Source organism: Macrotis lagotis, chromosome 2, assembly GCF_037893015.1.
Source record: "Macrotis lagotis isolate mMagLag1 chromosome 2, bilby.v1.9.chrom.fasta, whole genome shotgun sequence".
NCBI classification, from domain to species: domain Eukaryota; kingdom Metazoa; phylum Chordata; class Mammalia; order Peramelemorphia; family Peramelidae; genus Macrotis; species Macrotis lagotis.
The window spans coordinates 114,911,037-114,929,267 of NC_133659.1; the positions used below are offsets into that span (position 1 = coordinate 114,911,037).

Sequence of the window (18,231 nt, forward strand, 5' to 3'; positions counted from 1 at the left end):
CAATTGATTTTTAAACTCCTTCCTTATTTCTTCAAGGAAGTCTTTCTGTGTGGGAGACCAGTTCATATTCTCCTCAGAGGTTCTAGGTCTCTGAGTTAGGGTCTTTTCCTTCCAAGAATTTTTCTATGGACCCTCCTTTCTGCTGACCTTTTTTCATTTTGCTAAGACCTTGTGTTGGAGGAGGGGCTGGTTCACAGAGTTTTGGTGTTGGGATCCCTAGAGGCTTTACTCAATGAGTGTAATATCTCCTGTTGGCCAGTAGGGGGTGTTAGAGGTTTTGCTCACTGAGTGAAATATCTCCAGCTGGCCAGTAGGGGTTCTGGTTGCTTTCTCTGGAGTGACCTTGATTGAGGCCTTCTCCCTTGGCCTGGAGGGAGTGATTGAAGCTGTTAAATACTTTTTGTCTTCAATCTGTGGTGGCCTTTACCCTGGGGTGAGGTGATCACTCTCCCTATTGTCAGCTGGGCTGGTTCTGCTGCTTGGCCTTAGCCTGGGACAGAAGGTCTATGATTGTTTTTGTTCTGGGTAGAGGCTTCAGGAGGTCATGGAGGCGTGGATTCTGAGTTCTCCTGACCAGAGGAGCCCAGGGATGTTGTCCCAGTTCTCCTGCACAGGAACTCTTCCTCCAGCCCTGCCAGCATGCTCCTGATGCCTCTGCTCCTTAGTTGACCCAAGCCCCTACGGTTGACCAGGCTCTAGACCCGCTGCTAATCAAGCAGGTCCAGTTCTAGGGCCCTCAGGCTCCTGGGCTTCAGCTCCACTGCTCATCAGGCTAATCCATGGCTAATCCAGGCTCCCAGGCTCTCCCCAGTCCTGCTCCCTGCAGAGTCCACCCCCTGCACCTGGACTCACCCATGACTACGGAAGACAGATCCTGAGGTAGATATTCTTTCCTCCTGGCTTTTCTTTTTGGGTTTTGTTGATTGGATTTCTGTTAAGAGGTTTGTTTCAAGATCAAGGGATATTAGAACTGTGCCTGTCTCTCTACGCCATCTTGGCTGGTAGTCCTGAGATAGTATTTTTCAGCATGAATCAATTGCTTTGGAATTATCTTGGAACATTATCTTGATCACATTGTCACCCTGGTTCAGCTCATTTCATTTTGCCTTGTCAGATTTTTCTGAAACTATCCTGCTCATATTATTTTAATGTCATTTTATTTTCTTTTTTCCATTACATGCAAAGATAGTTTTCAGCACTCAGCTTTTTGTAAGCTTTTGAATTCCATATTTTTTATTGATTTTTTAATTTTTCCAATTGTTACAAAAATTTTTCCTTGTTCATTCCACTTGCATCTTTATAAGCTACACAATTTTCTTCTACACACTCCCTTCCCACCCCATCCCCTTAAGTGAGCAATCTAGTGAATGTTGTATATGTATATTTGTATTTAACATGTTTACATATTAGTTATTTTGTGTATGAGGAATTAAGACTAAGGGAAAAGAAAGAAAACTATGGGATAGGAAGGAAAAACATAAAACAAATTTTAATAAGTCAACATAGTATTCATTCAGATTCTTTTTTTTAATTTTTTTTTTCATCTGGATGTGTATGGTGTGGTCCATAATAGATCTCCCAGGGTTGTCTTAGTTCTCTGAACTGCTCAGGAGAGCTGCATCTATCAAAGTTGGCCAACTCACAGTGTTGCTGTTAATATGTTCAATGTTTTCATGGTTCTACCCCCTTCACTCAGCATCAGTTCCTGTAATTCATTTCATGCTTCTCTAGAGTCTGACCATTCATAATTCTTATAGTCAATAGTACTTCATAACATTCATATACCATAGCTTGTTCAGCTATTTCTCAAATGATGGGCATCTCCTCAATTTCCAATACCACAAAAAGAACTGCTACAAATATTTTGGAACATGTGGGACTTTTTCCATTTTTTTTATGATTTCTTCTGTATATAGGCCTAGTATTGGTATTGCTAGATCAAAGGGTATGATCAATTTTATTACTCTTTGGGCATAGTTCCATATTGCTCTTATATGTAAAGGACAGTATAGAATAATAGTAATGATGATGGATATCCTTATTTCACTCCTGAGCTTATTGGGAGGTCTTCAAATTTATCCCTGTTTTAGATAATGCTTGCTTTTGATTTTATATACTACTAATCATTTTAAAGAGAGGTTCCATTGATTCCTTTGATTTAGTGTTTTTAATAGAAAAGGGTGTTATTTTGTTACACTCCTTTTCTGCATCTGTTGATATAATTATATTATTTTTGTTATTATAATTGATATAGTTATGCTGATAGTTTTCCTAATATTGAACCAGTTCTGCATTTCTTGCATAAATTCCAACTGATTACAGCATATGATCTTTTTGTTTCAATATATGTATATCTTTCTCCATTTTTGCTCTCCCTGGTTTTGGTATAATGGGTAGTTGATTCTCTTATTTATGTCTTTAAAAGAATTTGGTAGGGCTCCTTCTTTACTTAAGTTTTCAAATAATCGTTAAGGTATTGTGATTAATTGTTCCTTAAAAACTTGGTGGAATTCACTTGTGAATTCATCTGGTCCTGAGAAATTTTTCTTTTTTAATTTTTTTTAGATTTATTTATTTTGTATTATTACAATAATTTTGTTATATGAGTAAATATAAACACCCCTCCCCCCAAGAAGATGAGAAACCGCAAGAATAGTGAGAGAGAGAGAGAGAGAGAGAGAAATGTTCTTCAGTCTGTGTTCAGATTTCAGTGGCTCTGTCTCTGGGGTGAGTTGCTTTCTTTATCATAAGTCCACCAGAGAAGTTGCTTCAATATTTTTTCCAGTTGCTATTACTGGCTGTATTTACCTCCACTCTATTCCTCCCCATTCTCATTTATTCTATTTTCTCTCTCCTTTCATCCTGGTCCTGTCCAAAAGTGTGTTGTATCTGAGTACCCTCTCCCATAACTATCACCTATTCCCCCCCTTCCCGCCCCCCCCCCCCCCCCCCCCCCCCCCCCCCCGTTCCCATCCCTTTCTTCTCATTTTTCTCTAGGGTAAGATAGATTTCTATATTCTATTAAGTGTGTATGTTATTTTCTCTTTGAGCCATTTCTCATGAGAATGAAGACTCACTCATTCCCCCTTGCCTTCCCCCATTCCACTCCATTGAAAAAGCTTTTTCTTGACTCTTATGTGAAATTTCTTAGCTTCTTCATCTCCTTTCCCTTCCTCCCAGTACTTTCCTTTATCACCCATTGACTCCATCTTTTTACTATATTATACCATTATTATACTATATTTTACTATGTTATACCATCCTTCCTGTGCCCTGTCTCTATGCTCCTTCTAACAGCTCTTATAAATGAGAGAGTTCATATGAGTTATCAAAATCTTCTTCCCATGAAGGAATACAAAACAGTTCATTATCATTAAGTTCCTCATAGTCCTTCTCATCCACTCCTTCTATGGTTCACCAGAGTCCTGTACTTGGGGATCAAACTTTCTGTTCAGCTCTGGTTGTCTCAGTGGGAAAGTTTGAAAGTCGCCTGTTTCATTGAAACTCCATTTTTTCCCCTGAAAGAGGGTGTTCAGTTTTGCTGGGTAGGTGATGTCTTGGTTGTAAACCAAGATCTTTTGTCTTCCGGAATATCATATTCTAATCCCTATGAGCCCTTAATGTAGATGCTGTCAGATTCTGTGTAATCCTGACTGTGGAGCCTCTGTAGTTGAATTGTTTCTGGAGCTTTTAGAATTTTCTCTTTGATTTGGGAATTTTGGAATTTGGCTATAGTATTCCTGGAAGTTTTTCTTTTGGGATCTCTTTCAGGAGGTGACTGGTGAATTCCCTCAATTTCTATTTTAACCCCTGCTTCTAGGATCTCAGGGCAATTTTACTGTATTATTTCTTGAAAAATGAAGTCTAGGCTCTTTTCCTGGTCATGACTTTCAGGTAGCCCAATAATTTTTAAATTATTTCTTCTGGATCTGTTTTCAATGGCAGTTATTTTTCCATTGAGATATTTCATATTTTCTTTTAATTTTTGACTTTTTTTGGAAGAGTTTTATTTCTTCCTTATTTCTTGCAAAGTCATCAGCTTCCTTTATTTCTATCTGGATTTGAAGGCATTATTTTATTCAGAGAGCTTTTTTCTCTCCTTTTCCAGCTGGCCAGTTCTGCTTTTTAAGGCATTCTTCTCCTCATTTGCCTTTTGTTTTGCTTTTTTTTTATTTGGTCTAAATTAGCTTTTATTATTTTATTTTCTTCAGGTTTTTTTTTTTTTTTGTATTTTCTTTCACCAAGCCGTTGATTTGGTTTCATGATTTTTCTGCATCACTCTCATTTCTCCTCTCAATTTTTCTTCCACCTTCTTTATTTGCTTTTCAAAATCTTTTTTGAGCTCATCTATAGTCTGAGCCCATTTTCTATTTCTCTTGGAGGTTTTGGATACAGAACCTTTGATTTTGTCATCTGAGTATGTGTTTTGATCTTCTATGGGACTAAAGTAATTTTTTATGCTGAGATCCTTCTTTTTCTGTTGTTTACTCATTTCCAGGGAGAACAGAGAAATTTCTGCAGTTTTCCCTGGACCCCTTACCATCTGTGGGCTGTGCTCTGGAGGTGCAGGCTGGTTTGTCCCAATTCTTGCTGCAGGTTCTGTGGCCGGTACTCCCTCACTCCACACTCATTTTGCTGCAGCAGAATTCTCTCCCTGTCCCTTCAGGCTGTTCCAGAGTTGCACTGCGATGGGGCTTTTTCCAACTGCTGGTGCTGGTGAAACACACCTTTCCTGCAGAACTTCTAAGTTATCTTGAACTGGGAAAATGTATCATTCAGCCTTTCTGTGGGTTCTGCCCCTCTAAATTTTGTCTAGAGTCATAATTTTATGGCTTTTGGAGTTTTTTGGGGAAGGAGTTCTCGGGAAATGCTGTCTTCATGCTATCTTGGCACTGCCCCCGAGAAATTTTACTTAGGGAGCTCATTGATGAATTGTTCATTTTCTTTTTCTAAGATTACATTAGTTTTCTGTTTCTTCTATTACTCTGGGCAGTTTATATTTTTGTAAATTTTAATCCATTTCATTGAGATTATTGGTTTTACTGGTATTTAATTGGGCAAAATAACTTGTAATAATTGATTTAATTTCTTCTTCATTGGTGGTACATTCCACCTTTTCATTTTTGTATGGATAATTTGATTTTCTTTTTTTATATAAAATTATTCAAGGGTTTATTTATTTTGTTGTTTTCTCCCATAAAAATATCTTTGTTTCATTTATTATTTTAGTAGTTTCTGTTTTTTAAACTTTCAAGCTTCATTAATTTCTTCTTTGATTTTCAAGCATTGATTTCTTTTATCTTTTATGTATATTTTTAGAGATATAAATTTGATTTATATATTTACAGAAATAAATTTTACCTCAGGTAATACTTTGACTGAATCTCACAAATTCTGGAACATTTTTTCATTATCTTTAAGGAAGTTATTGATTTCAAGAATTGTTCTTTGATCTACTCATTCTCTAGGATTAGATTATTTAGTTTCCAATTAGCTTTTAATTTGTCATTCCGTAGTATTTTATTAAATTTAACTTTTTCTTAAATTATGATATTAATTTCTACTTTTACCTTATTTACTTTCTACATTTAGTTATGAAGTTTTTATGCCCTAATATACTATCAGGTTTTGTGAAGATATCTTGTATAACTGAGGAAAAAAAACCCCTATATTCTTTCCCATTCAGTTTTCTCCAGATTATCTATCACATTTAGCTTTTGTAAAAGTCTGTTCTTCTGTTTCTTTCTTATTTATTTTATAATTAGATTTAACTAGCTCTGAGAGAGGAAAGTTGTGGGCCCTCACTCATATAGTTTTACTATTTCCTCCTATAATTCATTTAAGTTTTCCTTTAAGAATTTGAATGCAGTGCCATTTAGTGCATGCATTTAGTACTGTTATTACTTCATTGTCTATGGTTCTTGTAGCAAAATTTCCCTGCTTATCTCTTTTAATTGGTTCTCCTTTTGCTTTGTCTGAGATTATCATTATTATGGCTACCTTTTTTTTTTTTAAACTTCAGTTGAAGCAGAGTTGATTTTAAATCTGTATGTGTCTCTTGAAAACATATTGTTGGATTGTGATTTCTAATTCAGTTTGCTATCTGCTTCTGTTTTTATGGATGAGTACATTTCATTCACATTCACAGTTATGATTACTAACTGTGCTTTTCCCCCTTCCTATTTTCTTCTATTTGGCCTTCTGCCTTTTTTTTTTTTAATCTTGGTTCTTTTCTAAAGTCTATTTTACCTTCTTTTATTTACCTTCTGTTTTATACCCCCTCCCCTCTCCTTTTCTCTACCCTTCCCCTCCTATTTCCTATTTATGCATGTGTATCTGTGTGTTTCTATGTATGTATGTATATATATATATATATATATATATTTTTCCCCTTTTTTGAACTGTGAATTGTTCATCCTCCCTTATTGTTTTCTCCCACTGTAAAAGTTCTTCCTTGTGTGTCTCTTTTGTGTGAGCTAATTTCCCCCATTCTTCTTTTCCCTTTCCTATTCTCCCAGACCTTCTTTCTTGTCTGTATTTTTCTATCATCTCAATGTAATCGACTCACTTCCACAGCTTCTTTCTATGTAGAATTCTATCCTAATCCTTGTGATTTCTCTTTTATGTTTATCTAAATATATTTCTCTTGAGTCTTGTATTTGATAGCCAGATTGTCTGTTCATTTCTGGTCCTTTCAACAGGCATACCTGAAAGTCCTCTATTTCTTTGAATGGCATTTTTTTTCTTTTGAAGAATTATACTCAGTTTTGCTGGGTGGCTTTTCTTGGTTTTTATCTGAACTCTTTTGCTTTCCAGAATATCATATTCCAAGCTCTTTGAACTTTTGTGATCTTTACTGTGGCTCCAAATTACTTGATTTTTTTTCTTGCTGCTTGAACTATTTTCTCTAATTTATAAGCTCTGGAATTTGGGTATAATATTCCTGGAAGTTTTCATTTTGGGGTTTCTGTGGATTCTTTCAATTTATGTGTTACCAGACAGTTTTCTTCATAATGAAGCCAAGTTACAACTCTATCAACAGTGCATTTGTGTCTCTGTCTTCCCATAGTCTATCCTACATTTACCATTTTTTATCTTTTATAATATTTGCCAATTTGATGGGTCTGAAGTGATGCTTTAGAGTTGTTTTTAACTTGCTTTCCCTCCTCCCCATTTTTAGTATCTGGAATATTCTTCCATATGATTGTGGATAATTTTTATATCCTCTTTTTCGAACTTCTATTTGCTTTTTTTAAATCTATTTTTATTAAAGATGTTGTTTGAGTTTTGCAATTTCCCCCATCTACACTTCCCTCCCCCACCTCCATTTGCTTTCTTGAAGTACCTATCCATTGTGTAGTTAGCCTCAGTCTAATATATTTGTAGCTATTCTTCATATAGTTTGTATATCAGATCAATTTCGGAGAGATTTGCTGAAAACATATTTTTCTTCTGTTACTTCTTATCTAGTTGCATAGTTTTGTCTATGCAAAATTGTTTCTATTTTATGTATTTGAAATTGTCTTATGTTCATTGTATATGATCTCTTCTGTATTTTGCTTAGTTTAGAATTCTTTCTTATAGTTGTTTGCCTACTTTTCTCTTCTAATTATTTTAAAAGATGTAATCTTTTATATTTTGTTTCTGTTTGGAATTTCATAAGATATACCTTGGAAGATATTAGTGTAAGTATAATGTCTGCAAAGTTGTTTTTCACTTTTCCCTTATTGTAGAAATTGGTATCAAATACTGCGTTTGATTGCTTTTAGATTTTGTTTTCCCCTCTCTTTTCCACTGACCAGCTTTTTTATTTTTTGATTGGACTAAATAATTTTGATGATTATTCTGAAGTAAATTTGAGATCTGAAAGTGCCACACTAATCTTTTCCTTTGCTTCTTCCTAACCATTCTCTGCTCTCCCCCTCAAAATTCTTATCTTTTGTCCTTCAGGTTCAAGTTATTCTTTTGCCTAGTTTTGTCAATTTGTTAGGGCACTATATTTATTATTTTTTCATATTATTATTATATATATTACGTCTTATCATAGTTAAGTTCTGATTATAGACTCCCAGGTATTTTGAAATGATTTCTTTTTTTTCTTTTTTTATTAGCAATTTATTGTTATTTTGAAACAAATTCTTTTTCTTCCTACCCTTTTTTTATTACTAATATATATGTGTATATATATATATGTATATATATATATATTAAATGATTTTGTCAGGATTAATTTAGATTACTTTAAATTTTAAATTAATTATTGCAGAAGTCACTTAATGTTTTGCTTAATTTTTATTTAATCTTGATGATTTTCTAAGTTAATTTTCATCTACAGAGAGATAATTTTTCCTCCCCTTGTGCCTGTTCACTCATTTTTTTTTTTAGGTTTTTTGCAAGGCAAATGGGGTTAAGTGGCTTGCCCAAAGCCACATGGCTAGGTAATTATTAAGTGTCTGAGACTGGATTTGAACCCAGATACTCCTGACTCCAGGGCCAGTGCTTTATCCACTGCGCCACCTAGCCACCTCCCCCCCCCCCCATTTTCTTATTCTTAGGATTAGCATTTCTAGAATGGTATCAGATTTTAACAGATATTTTTGCTTTTTCCATTGATATTAGTGTGCTTTCTCCATTACAAATAATTCCAATTTTCATTCTCATTCTTTTCACTTTAAAAAATATGAATAAGTGCTCTGTTTTTATTAAAGGTTTTTTTCCTATATCTCTTGCTATAATTATTTGATGAAAAAAATAGTCTACCATGTTTCTAGTTTATCTAATATTGAAACACCTGCCTTGCATTTGTCCAACCTGGTAATAGTAAATGATTTTTAAAAATATCTTTACAAATGTTTTGTTCATCATGTTTACATTGAGATGGATTTTTATACTTTATGCTTTTTCATATTTTTGCATTCATATTTGTCATTTTTTCTAGCACAGTAACATTCTATTATGTTGATGTGATTTATTTAGCATTCCCCCAGTTGTTGAAACCTTTAGATTTCTTCCAGTTTTTTTGTTATTATAAACAAAGCTGATATGATTATTTTCTTTTATAGGCAGGCCTCCTCCTCCTCCTCCCTTTTAGAGCATTCTGAACAAATAATTTTTGGTTAAATGGGTAATAATTCTTATCAGTTTCATAGTACTTATCTTTTTGCAAATAGTAGTGTTCAACCAACATGTGCTAGGTGCTGGAGGTACCTTCTTGCTTTCTAGAAATCTACCTTCTACTGAGGGTTTTAACTTATATTCAAATAAGTATGATACAGGGAAAATTGTGATGGGGGAGAAGGCTTAACTGAGGGAATGCTTTATAGAAGGGGTGACTCCTGAGTTAAGTCTTGGGAAGACATGGCTTTTGAGAGGCAGAAATGAGCATTCTAGGGATAAGGAAAAAAACTTGTGAGAGTCAGAAAACTATTAGGATAATTGAAGGAATAAGAAGGTAGTTCAGTTTGGCTAGAATATGTATTACATGATGGAATGTATATAAAATAAATCTGGGAAGTTGGTTGACAGATTGTGGAAAAGTGATATGGTTAGAAATGTACCTTAACAGGATGATTTTGGCAGCTGTAGACTTATCTCCTCAACTCTCTAAGACTATGAATCTCTGAGAAGTTGCTGACTTATATTGATTGCTAGAATGAATTTTCTCACTACAAAGTTCCTAATACTAAAGAATTTCAGGTCTAGTCTTTATCACTAATTTTAAATTAAATTAAAATCAATTGAATTGTAAACATAAACGCAGATTGCTTTAAAATCTTAAACATTTTATGTATCAGCTACTGTAGTTTTTTTAGTAATTATTGTTAAAATTCATAGTCAATTTTATTTATTAGTAACATCTATTAATATCTAGTTGATTGTAATGAGTAATAATTAGTATTATCAACAATAATTATTAATATTTAATAGTGGATAGTGACTTCCCTAGTTAGAAGGAAGAATAAAAATAATAGCACAGAAACCAGATATTCAGCATTTCCTATAATATAACAAATATCCATAACAAAATTTTAAGCTTGAATTAGTAAGCTACCATCTTTTCAGGGAGAAAAGGACACTGAAATTTCACAAGACTATCATTCACAGTGAAATATAGAAATGAAAAACATAATCATAAATGATTCATACAACTCAAACTTCTCAACTGATTCCAAAATTAAATAGGTACTTAAGGTGTAATTGTAGTCCTAAAATTAAAAACAGGTGTAAAGAAATAGTAGTATAGATATAGTCATTATTATTTTTACTTCTGAAGGATGCTTATTGTCAGTTTGAGACCATATTCCAGATTTTTAAAAATTTGTTTTTTTAAATATGTGATTTGACTTATAAACTAATAAAATTAATTAAGTATATATTTTGAAGAAAATATTTATCTTTTAAAGCAGCTTATAGTGGTAATAGACAATTTTGGAATCTTCTGGGATATTACCTGATTTATGAATTATCCATCTCCTCACTGCTTTTTTAGGACCCTTGTAAGAAGAAAATAGTAAAGGTAAAGAAGGTAAAAAGTTAATTATGTAATTTTTTTGTTATCAGAATTGTTAAAAATGTTTTGGGAATGGAATTTGGAATTAATGACAAAATTTAGATATTTGTTTTACATGAATTATATCTAATTCATTATATCTCAATTCTCTTAACGTAAATAATTGACAATTATTCAACTATAAGACATTTTTCAAGTTTGTATGTATTAAAAGTCAGAAAAATAGAAATATACCTGCAAACATAATATTATCAAAATGACAATTCAGAATGTTTTGACAAAGGTCAGTATATATTTTTCATTCTTGACTTTTTCAGATAGCAATGGATTTACCAACTTTAAAGATCTCAAAAAATTTGTATGGGAATGTTTCCTGTTGCTAGCACTTTTCCTTCCTTACTTTTCCTTTCTAATTTCTTGCTTATAATCTACTGTAGACTTAAAAGCCACATAACCAAGCTTATTACACTCATTAGAGCAAAATAGGAGCTTAAGTTAATAATGTAGGTTTGTGAATAAATTTTGGAGCTTAGGATTTATTCATTTTAATAATAATTTTTGGTGACTCAGAGGTTCTACTTCACCACCCATTTGGGCTTATTTTTTTATTCTTGATTGTGTTCCAAATTGTGTTGCCTGGGAACTGATTTTGATATAATTAAGCTGTTACTATACTTTGTTTCTTTAATATACTTTTATTATACTTTTTTTTTTTACTATAATGCCATAGGAATGTAATGTGACAGTTGAAATTCTGACACTGATCAGGTACTATTATGTTTCTTTCATTTTAGATTGTTTCAAGAAGAAATCCAGAGGATGTCCAGGAGGTAACACATTTATACTTATGTAAAATTTTCAAATTGGACAGAATTTTAACCAAATACCACAACAGAAATCGAACAGAATGTTTTTCTGTCTATCATTCTCAAGTGTATATTTTTGCATGTGTCAAGATTTCATGTGTGAGACTTTATGAGGTCTTGGATCAAGAACTGATTTCAGAGTAAGCCAGTCCAGGGTTGAAGTCCTGCCCCTGAAACCTAATGGCTGTGATTGGGCACAAGTCATTTAACCTCTCAATGGTCTAAACAGTTTTCTAGGAGTTGCAGAGCAGGTACTAACCTATATTGGTAGAGGTAATTTCTTTTTTGGGATTTCCCTTTTCCCAATAAAAATAATAGATATAGTTGTCTCCCTTGCAAACATCTTTGCTGACCTGCTTCTCCTTATATCACCACAAATTAGCATTTTTATCCTATTTCAGATCCATCTAGTATGATAACATATTTGAAAATAAAATTTTATGGAAATACAGGTATCCCTTACACATCATGACTTTTGCCAACACGGTTTTGATATATTATGGGTCAGCATATGAAATTAAATGGGAACTTTTGGGGAGTTTTGTGGAAGTTGCCAACAATATATAAAGGCTAGCAGAGCCTATGACCAACATATTGCTAACATATTTTACAATAAGATATTGTAAATGCCACATAAAAGGAATGAAGGGAGGGCCATAAAACTTTCTGTGGATTTTCTAGATCATTGGGGTGCTGCACAACTAACCCCAGAGGTGTGGAAGGGATACCTGCTTGCCTTTTTTAAAAGTGAAAATTTCTTTAATATCTGTTGCTTATTTTAGGACTACAATTATACATGAAGTACTCGACCTATTTAATTTTGGAATCAGTTGAGAAGTTTGAGTCATATGAATCATTTATGAATATGTTTTTCATTTCTATATTTCACTGTGAATGGTAGTCTTGTGAAATTTCAGTGTCATTTTCTCCCTGAAAAGATGCTAGCTTATTGACTGTAGCTTAAAATTTCGTTATAGAATTCATTATGTGAAGTTATACTCTGATTAATATGCTCAAAATAGTTCAGTGAGATCTTTGCTGTATTTTAATGTCTCCTGAATGATTTTCATTTCTGTCCCTGCCAGCTCACTGATGTCAGAAGGGACACTGAATAAGATTTTTTTCTTCTCTTCCACAAAAGTATTTAGAATATATTTATATAGAGTATTGACTCTACTGGTTTGACATCAGTCTTACATTTGATTTTATTTCGCGTGACTATAAAGAGTTAAAATTAAACGTCATTTATCCAGAATTCATGTTGTATATCCCGGAGTTTAACTTAATTTACCTAACCCACTTTGGTGGAATTCTGCTAATTAAAAAATTGCCTGGCAACTACTAATTTTGAAAATTTTACTACTTTTTTGGGAAATAAATTGTAGTTTCTTTATGAGAAATCTTATTGGAAATGTTGTGTTGTAGTTTTGTAGCTTGATATTCCCCTTTTCCAGGGAGAATCCTGACTTGAATCTATCCATGAACACAATCTCTGCCATTTCCTTAATCATCATTTTTTTGGGAAAACCCTTTTTAATAACACCAGTTGGTCAACCATTCATCAAAAAACTATTGTAAGTGTCTTTCAGTCAGACTATTGCATGGTACTTTATTAGAAATGATGGATAATATAAAGGCATTAAAAAGTCTTCCAGTATAGCTGACTTCACCTTAAAATATACTCTCTAAATTATAATAAAACTGATTTGGTTTTTTCATTAATCTCATTTCAAATGGTTCTTTCAACATAGGTTAACTCAGTTTTGACAATTGCCAGTAACAGGATTTCAATTTTCCTTTTGACTAAAATTTTTTTAAAACAAACAACTATGTGAAAATAGTTCAGGTAGTTGCTGTTTTAGGAATAAAGTCATTCTCCTTTAAGTTCTTTGACTATTTTTAGTTGTATAATAATAGGTGGAGGAGCGGAGCTCTTTATTTTAGGTATTCTGTTAGTCCTACTGAATACAGGGCTTTGTCTGTAATTGTTTAATATAGGAGGCATTCTTATTAGATGCAGACTTAAAATAAGATTGAAATTCTTTTGTACAAACACAATAAAACCTTTTTTACATTAGGCAGGGCCCAATTTGAAGAATACATTTTTTTTCTGTGATCAAATGTGAAGAATATATTTTTCTTTTTAAAATATTATAATTTAGATTGGATAGAATAATTATTAGAGGCAGTGCATACAAGGAAAATAAACTTAGGTTTATGAAAGCAATGAAAAACTGCAGATGGTTAAAGGATTGGACTGCGTAGAATTAGTATTCTAATAGAATATCCCTTTTCAGCCGACATCTGAGAAAAATCCTTTATAGCTTTTATATTTTTTTTCCCTCAGGTCATATTAGTGTCTGCAAATCATTGATCCTTTAACTTGGTTAAAATGCTATATTATTGCTTTATGAAATAAATGCAACTTATCCTTTTCTTCTCCCTTTTCCTTCCTTTCTCTCAGTTCTTTATGTATATATCAAAATGATCATGGTAATTCTGCTGAGAAGGTTATGTAGGTAGTTGTTGCTTCTAATTATAGTAGAACTCAGAGCAGTAGGCGAAAGGTGTGCTAAGTTGAAAAAATAGAAAGCTGGAAATGTTTCTTGCCTTTTTCATGATTTCTGTAACTCAAGTTTTCTACATAAGTACTAAATTTTATTAATGAAAATTGGGATAGTGATAGAATTGTACTAAGGCCTTCTAAGTATTCTTAATAGAAATTCATGAATGAAAGGCATTTAATCTAAGAAAATAAGAGTATATTCACTAGTAGCAAAGAAGTTAAAAAACATACAAAAAATTTTAGATTCATAGAAGAAAAGGGGAAGAAAGCTCATGAGACAATAGGATGACAATATTGACAAAGTGATAAAAAAGATCCAAAGGTAGAGATTGGAGGTAGTGAGAAAAGACATTGGTAGACAACTAATAATAAAATTGAATGACCAAGCTACATAATTTAAAAGTGTTTTCTGAGCTGACTGAGATTGTACTTAAGGGTTACTCAATAAGTCTTAAAATATTTTGTAAAAAATATTACTTCATCTGGTTATTTAATTTATATATTCAACACTGGATAAGTATATATCTTATTTAGTTCATACTCATTACTTTATTTTATTTTTTCTGAGATCAGATGAAGAGAACAATATATTTAGTGTTATGTATGCTCTTTTGTGGTGGAAGCAACATTTTGGGGAAAATTCACTGTTATGTATTTTTTTTTTGGGGGGAAAGTCTCATCAATTTTGCATTTGTGTTTGGTATTTTTATAGGCCTTGCATACTAATCTTTCCTAAACACATTTGAATTTGTTATTTCTGGTTGTGATTTACTCACTTCTCCATTTGATGTTTGGGAAACATCAAATGTTAGGGAAAAATAACATGCCTTATTAACGATTTTTGTTAAAGTCAAAGAGTACTTCATTTTATTTTATTTTATTTTTTACTATTTTTTATATTTTCAAGTGCTTTGTATTCCTCAAATTCTTTGGATTTTCTCTTGTGTATTTTGGCTGTAGTGAGAAAATGACTTAGGGAAAGATGAAGAAACATCAATCATCACTTTCGACTTTCAGTTCTTCTAAAAATTCATCTATTATTATTATGACTTATATGTGTTGTACCTCTAATTACTGTATTGACTATATTTTTTGACTCACCATCTTGTTGATCTTTTTTGATCTCATTTAAAAATGTTTTTAATAAAAATTTAAACATTTTCTGAACATTGAATTGTTTTTGTATTCTTGAAAGACAGCTTATAGAGAGCAGTTTACTAGGATTTGCAGTTTTTGGTTGTATTTTTTATTAGATAACTTTTTAAAAAAAATTGAGCAAGGCAGTGATCTCATTGAAAGATAAATCATTTTCATAGGCCCTTCACTTATCTTGACTTCTTCAGCCATTCTTCATAAAATTATGTTTTACCAGTCATTTTCCTGTAGTAGTAGTGTGGCCCAAGTCTATAGTCACTTAGTGACTTTGTGCATATGAACAAATCAGTTACTCTTCTAGAACCTCATTTCCTCAACTATAAAATGAAAATAGTTGAATGACTTGTCTTTATAGTTTTGAAGAAAGCACTATATAAAACTTTGAAGAACTATATAAAGTGGGTTATTTTTTATCATTATCATTGAGGAAAGATTATGTTATTATGTTGCAAATTAATTTATTTAACTTTGTGTCTTTGAGACCACAGATTACCCCAGATGTCATATCAACTTTAATGAAGCTTGATGAACATTATAAGATTATAGGTATAGCAATCAATGGCAAAACAGCATCAATTGAACCAAAGTCCTAGACAGTGACTATCTATAATAATAAAGTAAATCCACTATGCTTGATTGAAATAAGTAGAAAGTGGATGCAAATCAAGAGTAAATAAATAGCTATATTCTTTACCATATATATATAATATATATATATATATTATATATATATGTTGAAGATGTGACATTAAATATTAGACCAAACTGAAGAGTCATAGAACAGTGATTAGATCCACTTTTGAAAATAGCTATGAAACTTGTAGCTTTATCTCCATTTTTTTGAGCAGGTTTATCAGTATTTGAGTAGTTTTATTAGTCTAAAAGCTATACTTCCTATTAGTTGGTAAGGTGGGAACAGTGTCTTAGACACAGCCAATTTACCAGCTTGTTTTTAACCCAACTTAAATGGGCCAAATACATGTAGAAATAGGCTGATGGTAAAATGGATAGAAGATATTCTTTAAAATTATATGCTGAAATGGGTGGCTAGGTGGCGCAGTGGATAGAGCACCGGTCCTGGAGGTCAAATATAGCCTCAGACACTTATTAATTATAATTACCTAGTTATGTGCCCTTGGGCAAGCCACTTAACCTCATTGCTTTGCAAAAAAAACAAGACCTAAAAAAAATATTATGCTGAAACATCATTTAGACATCTTGGCAGAGCTGTAGAATAGAATGGAATAATAACAGTAGATACAGTCACCCAATATGCAGTAGTCAAATCTAAAATGTTTCTTAATTCTAAAGGGATAATTCATTTGCTTAGTATAGTCAGAACAGAACACTGGTGATTGTCTTATAAAAATGCAGATACCATAGCTGCATGGTATCTTCCCAAAGTGTTTGTATGAAGAATATAGTGACCTAAAGGACTTTTGGTTTTGACCATAGAGATTTCACTGTTAAGTTCTTTCTAAAACTTTATTGATCACTGATCATAACCTTGAGGCTTCATACTATCTGAATCTTAGTGGGTCTTGTACTTATTGATTGCAGAGATCTACTCTACCTTTTCTTTTGCTACGTGACCAAAGATATGATTTTTGTCATTTGTTTTTTTCCATTTCTTTTAAATCACAATAGTATATTTCTAGTTCTTATTTTAAAAGGGAAATGATAATAAACATAATTAGAAATCATGCCAGTGTAAGGTAGTTAAAAGAGAACATAAAAGGAAATTACTTAATTCTTGTGGATGCTTTATAATCTAAACTTTCAGTTTCCAAGCCTCAGTTTGATTTTTATTATTATCTCTAGGTTAGAAAAACCTTTAACCCTAGAAATGGATAAATCCAGAATACTATTGTCAGCTTTGGATTGGTTTACCTTGACATGCTGGTTCAAATCCATTGATCCTTTTTGTGATCTCAGGCTTATTCTATGGCTGTTTATAATATTTTCTCTTTGACTTGGGAGTTCTGGAACTTGGCTATAATATTCCTAGGGGTTATTTTTTTTTGGATCTCCTTCAGGAGGAGGAGATTCTCTCAATTTCTATTTTGTCCTCTGCTTCTAGGAACTCAGATAATTTTCCTTAGAAATTCTTTAAAAATGAAGTCAAGGTTCTTTTCCGGTTGCCAAAATTTTTTAAATTGTCTCTCCTGGATCTGTTTTCCTGATCACTTGTTTTTGCAATGAGATATTTTACATTTTCTTTTAGTTTTTCATTCCTTTGATATTGCTTTATTGTGTCTTGATTCCTCACAAAGTCATAAGCTTCCTTTAACTCCATTCTACATTTGAAGGAGTTCTTTTCCTCAGAGAGTTTTCTTATTTCCTTTTCCATCTGGCCAATTCTACTTTTTAAGACATTCTTCTCCTCATTAACTTTTTGGATTGTTTTATCCATTTGACCTAAACTGGATTTTAGCATGGTGTTTTCTTCATTTTTTGTATATCCTTGACTAAGCTTCTGATTTGGTTTTGATGTTTTTTTTCTGCATCTCTCTCATTTCTCTTGCCATTTTTTCCTCTACTTCCCTTACTTGATTTTCCTTTTTTTTTCCTTTTAGGCTTTTTTGGCAAGGCAGTGGGGTTAAGTGGCTTACCCAAGGCCACACAGCTAGGTAATTATTAAGTGTCTGAGGCTGGATTTGAACTCAGGTACTTCTGACTCCAGGTCTGGTGCTTTATCCACTGTGCCATCTAGCTGCCTCCCTTACTTGATTTTCAAAATATTTTTTGAGCTCTGTCATAGCCTGAGACCAACTTCTCTATTTCTTGGAAGATTTAGATGCAGAAGCTTGGACTTTGTTATCTTCTTAGTGTGTATTTTGATCCTCCATGGGACCAAAGTTATTGTCTATGGTCAGGTTCCTTTTTTTTTTTTCTTCTGTTTATTCATTTCCCCAGCCTGTGCTCTGGTTTTCCTGTGCTTCCTGAGTTTTTGAGTATTATTGGGACACCCCCCCCCCCCCAAGACCCTCAGTTCCTTCAAGATATTATGGGAGGCTCTGACTGCTCTCCTGCCTGTGCTGTGGTTTGTGGATGACCACAAGCACACCCCTCTTCCCTGGGACTATGAGAAGGGTCTCTGCTGTATGACAATATCAGGGCCCAGACTGTGACCA

General features: G+C 32.9%; 1 protein-coding gene across 6 annotated transcripts in view; it reads left to right on the forward strand.

The window, feature by feature from the left end:
- The window catches only part of RPS6KC1 (ribosomal protein S6 kinase C1), a 247,207-nt gene that overhangs the window by 24,318 nt on the left and 204,658 nt on the right, over window positions 1–18,231 (forward strand). For 4 of the 6 annotated variants that reach the window (XM_074222641.1, XM_074222639.1, XM_074222646.1 and 1 more), the window contains exon 2: window positions 11,305–11,340. The exons of 1 other annotated variant lie outside the window; for it this stretch is intronic. In XM_074222641.1, coding sequence (XP_074078742.1) covers window positions 11,305–11,340 — 36 coding nt within the window. Of the gene's footprint in view, window positions 1–11,304; window positions 11,341–12,856; window positions 12,951–18,231 lie in introns of those variants that run through there. One more of the 6 variants, XM_074222645.1, reaches the window with a different exon arrangement.